Source organism: Mastomys coucha, unplaced genomic scaffold (assembly GCF_008632895.1).
Source record: "Mastomys coucha isolate ucsf_1 unplaced genomic scaffold, UCSF_Mcou_1 pScaffold7, whole genome shotgun sequence".
In the NCBI taxonomy this organism is placed as follows: domain Eukaryota; kingdom Metazoa; phylum Chordata; class Mammalia; order Rodentia; family Muridae; genus Mastomys; species Mastomys coucha.
The window spans coordinates 73,504,237-73,508,116 of record NW_022196913.1 but is presented as its reverse complement, the minus strand read 5'-3'; the positions used below and the strand labels follow the sequence as shown (position 1 = coordinate 73,508,116).

Sequence of the window (3,880 nt, the reverse complement as noted above, 5' to 3'; positions counted from 1 at the left end):
AAATCCGCCTGCCTCTGCCTCCCAAGTGCTGGGATTAAAGGCGTGCGCCACCACCGCCCGGCTGCAACAAGTATAAATCTCTTTACCTTAGCCTCAGGCAGAGTGTTTGGATAAAGGCAAAAAGCAGCAACATTCTTCACCAAAACATCCTAAGAATGACCTCAGAGTTCAAATCACCCCAATACCACTGTCTTCCATATTCCTACTAGCATGGCCCATTAAGTCCCTCTTAAAGCATTCCATGGCATTCCAAATCCAAAGTACCCAAATCCACATTCCTCCAAACAAAAACATGGTCAGGCCGATCACAGCAATACCACAGTCCCTGGTACCAATTTCTGTCTTAGTTTGGATTTCCACTGTTGTGCAGAGGCACCATACCAAGGCAACTTTTATAAAGGAGAACATTTAATTTGGCTGATTTACAGTTTCATCATGGCAGGAAGCATGGCAGCATCCAGGCAGACAGGATGCTGGGAGAGCTGGGAGAACTACATCTTGATCTGAAGGCAGCCAGGAAAAAACTGGTTTCCAGACAGTTAGGAGGTGGGTCTCAAAGCCCATGTCCAAAGTGACACACTTCCTCCAACAAGGCCACACTTCCTAATAGTGTCACTCCATGAACCAAACATATTCCAACCACCACAAACTCCACACATTTATTTATTTCCATCCCCCAACCCCATCTTGTTCTCTTCCAATTCTTTGAGATGACATCTTGCTCTAGAGCCCATGCCAGTCTTGAACTCACCATCCTCTGCCTCAGCCTCCCAAGTGCTGAGACTGTTAAGTGTGCACCACTGTACTTAGCATATACTAACTCTCTTTAAATTTCTTTTAGATTTATGTATTTTATTTGTATCAGAATCTTTCCTGTATGTATGTATGTATGTATGTATGTATGTATGTATGTATGTATATTATTTGTATGCCTGGTGTCCATGGAGATCAGAGGGTGTTGAATCCCCTGGAACTGGTGTTACAGCTATGAGCCACTAGGTGGGGGCTGGGAACAGAATCTGGGTCTTCTACAAGTGCAGCAAGTGCTCTTAACCACTGATCCTTTTCACTAGCCCCCATATGGATTCTCTTGATCATTACAACTCAGTGTTTGAAGTGGGTAGTACTAACAGTGACACTTGGTTTATAAATTGCAGGAAACCCAGAAGCTCTGGAAGGGTATGAATGCTAATGAGCCCAAAGCATGGGGAACGGTCCCCACTCCATCAGCACCCACACCCCTGGAGCACACTCACGGCTGCAGGTCTTGCCATTGGGGTCCAGATTGTAGCCCCGACGGCAGCGGCAGTAGTGACCCTCCTCTGTGTTCACACACTCATGCTCGCAGCCTGGTTTGTTCAGTGCACAGTAGTTGATCCCTGAGGAGAGAAAGTGAAGAACCCCCTTCAGACTGTATGAGGCTATTAGCGTGGGCTCTGGGGTTCCCACAGCCCCCATGGAAAGAGCTGCTGGAAACTGTTTGCTGAGGCAAGCTGGGAATTATTGTTCAGTTAGTCATTTGCCAGCCAAAGGCCAGGTCCGAAGCTAGATGTACCAATGTAAATGTGAACACTGCTGAGGCCCAGCCTTCTTGGGTTTGCACTCTAGAGACACAGCAAAAAAGAATTAGGACCATTAGACAGCAAAGATATAACTGAGTGCCAAGAAATGAGGTGAGGTTATTGATGCCTTTGGTGTACAGCACTGCTGGTTAAACCATAAACTAAAGAGCAGTATAAAGGGTGAGGAATGGGTGTAACTTCATCTAGTAGGGTCTGGTATGCCAAAGACACATGCCAGAATTGTCACATAATGTCCTTTATGTATGTCAATTTGTGAAGAGTTCAAGGCTAATCAAGAAGGTCAGACCAAAAACAGGAATGGTGAGCAACCCCACACATAAGTCACAATGCCAGATGACTTGGGAAAGAAATTCCAGAAAAACCACAAAGGTTAAAAATGTTGAAGCAGAGAGCCTAAACTCCTCACTAAGGAAATCCAGGTCCAGAGAAGTAAAAATAGCCTGTCCCAGTGATGTAGCTGATGTGGATGGCAGTTTCCAGACTGGTCCTCAAGACGCATAGCTCAGACTAACTAACTGGGAAATTCACACTGGCTTTTAAGGATGTTATTCCAGCTATGATGAGCCCCAGTGTGAGTACCAGAATCCAGAATCTCACAGCCCACATCTGGATCACACTGCAATTGCTCAGCCTCAGACCTTGATGGCATTCCAGGCTTTGCATCACCACCTTCATGATGAATGTCTGAAATTGATGACGGCACTCTCTGGCAGGAGATGAGGAAGAAGGCAGAAGCCTGGCCAGGAGATGAGGAAGAAGGCAGAAGCCTGTCCAGGAGTCTTTACTCCAGTATGACGCTGCCTCAAAGTACTTTCCCTAGCTTAATCAGATGATACTGAATTCATTTGAAACAGATTTTTTTTTATTAGATTTGAAAATCACCACCAGCCTCCTGTTACATGTAAATGGCCCAGCATTCTAAGGCTCAGAACATTCTCAAAATCTTAGGCTCCTAATTATAAACCTCAGATTTTAAGCCAATTCCTTTGCTTCCCTCTGCCATGGAGTACTCTAAAGAGGCCATAAGCACTTCCTCCCACTCCCAGCTGCCTGCCACAATCCAGGACTGAATGAAAGCATTAATGGCATCTCTGACGAATGATCTCAGAGGTCCAGGCCTGGGTTCACAGCAAAGACAACAGAAAATGTAATGATGAGAAGGAGGAAGAAGGGGGCAGAGGAGGAGGAGAAGGAGGGAGAGGAGGAGGAAGAGGAGAAGGAAGATTTAGAGATGGGCCGACAAAGTCACCAGCTTTTAGGAAAAATCTGTTGTTTTTTTTTTTCCTGGATATAAAAACAGGACACCTGCGGAGGAAATGGAGCTGTCACTATTAAACATATGTGGATGCGTGTTAGGGACTCTGGCAGGGGCCACAGCCTAGCAAAGGACCCATTTGGAGTCTTAAAGCAGGTCTCCCAGCTTGTTCTCTCAGCACATCTCCCTTGATGATCAGTGCAATGGCTGTCTGAGAAGCTTCTCCTCTTCAGGAGCCTCCAGCAGTGTGTGGAGGGGGCGGGTATAAGCCAAGGGAATCTTAGAGGACTGGCAAGAGATACAGAATCTCAAGCAAAGTCTTCATCAATGGCTACATGCCTGATTTGTTTCCTTTTTCTACCCCATGAGTAATACAGGAAGCGTGCTATCATAATGTCTGTTTGTGCTGAACCAGATCTAATTATCTCCTAAGAGCCCTCATCCACTAATAGGAGTACACTGGCAACCGATCTCTTACAGTGTAGTCAGTCCCTCACACATTCATCCCTAGGAAAGGCGTCAGCAGTACAGAAGAGAGCAGCTAGGCTGTGAGGCTGGCCCTCCAACATACTGCTAGGTGTGTGTGTGTTCTGATGGAGATACCCCACCTCACTGGCTTCACAGTTTGAATCTCTTCAGTCAGTTTCTCATTTAATACTTGACTGTTTCAAGGGTTTACATTCAGGCTTGGTGGTAGGAGTTATCTTTTGTAAGGGAGGCTCAGTTTTAAAATATGGTCTCTGTAGCCACATAGAGTTTCATATTTATTAGAAAGAGTGTGGAACTTAGTTTATGCCATAAACAGGATGGGACTTGTCTAGATTCACATCCACATATGACCCATGAAGAAGTGCATGGTACAGTCTTGTCATGTAGCACATGATGGCTAGGAAGAAATAGCTGGCACACTACACAGGGAGACATCCTAGCAGGCATGGTAGTGCACATCTGAGAACCCAGTCCTCAGATGTTAAAGGAAGATAGGTGCGATGTTGAGACCAGCCTGTACCACATCGCCAGAGTCTGTCTTAAAACAAGTCAG

The 3,880-nt window shown here is 45.7% G+C and overlaps 1 protein-coding gene across 2 annotated transcripts in view; it reads right to left on the bottom strand.

The window, feature by feature from the left end:
• Matn2 (matrilin 2) overlaps nt 1-3,880 on the bottom strand; it is a 151,031-nt gene that overhangs the window by 34,516 nt on the left and 112,635 nt on the right. For both annotated transcript variants that reach the window (XM_031358146.1, XM_031358147.1), the window contains exon 8: nt 1,257-1,379. In XM_031358146.1, coding sequence (XP_031214006.1) covers nt 1,257-1,379 — 123 coding nt within the window. The remainder of the gene's footprint in view (nt 1-1,256; nt 1,380-3,880) is intronic.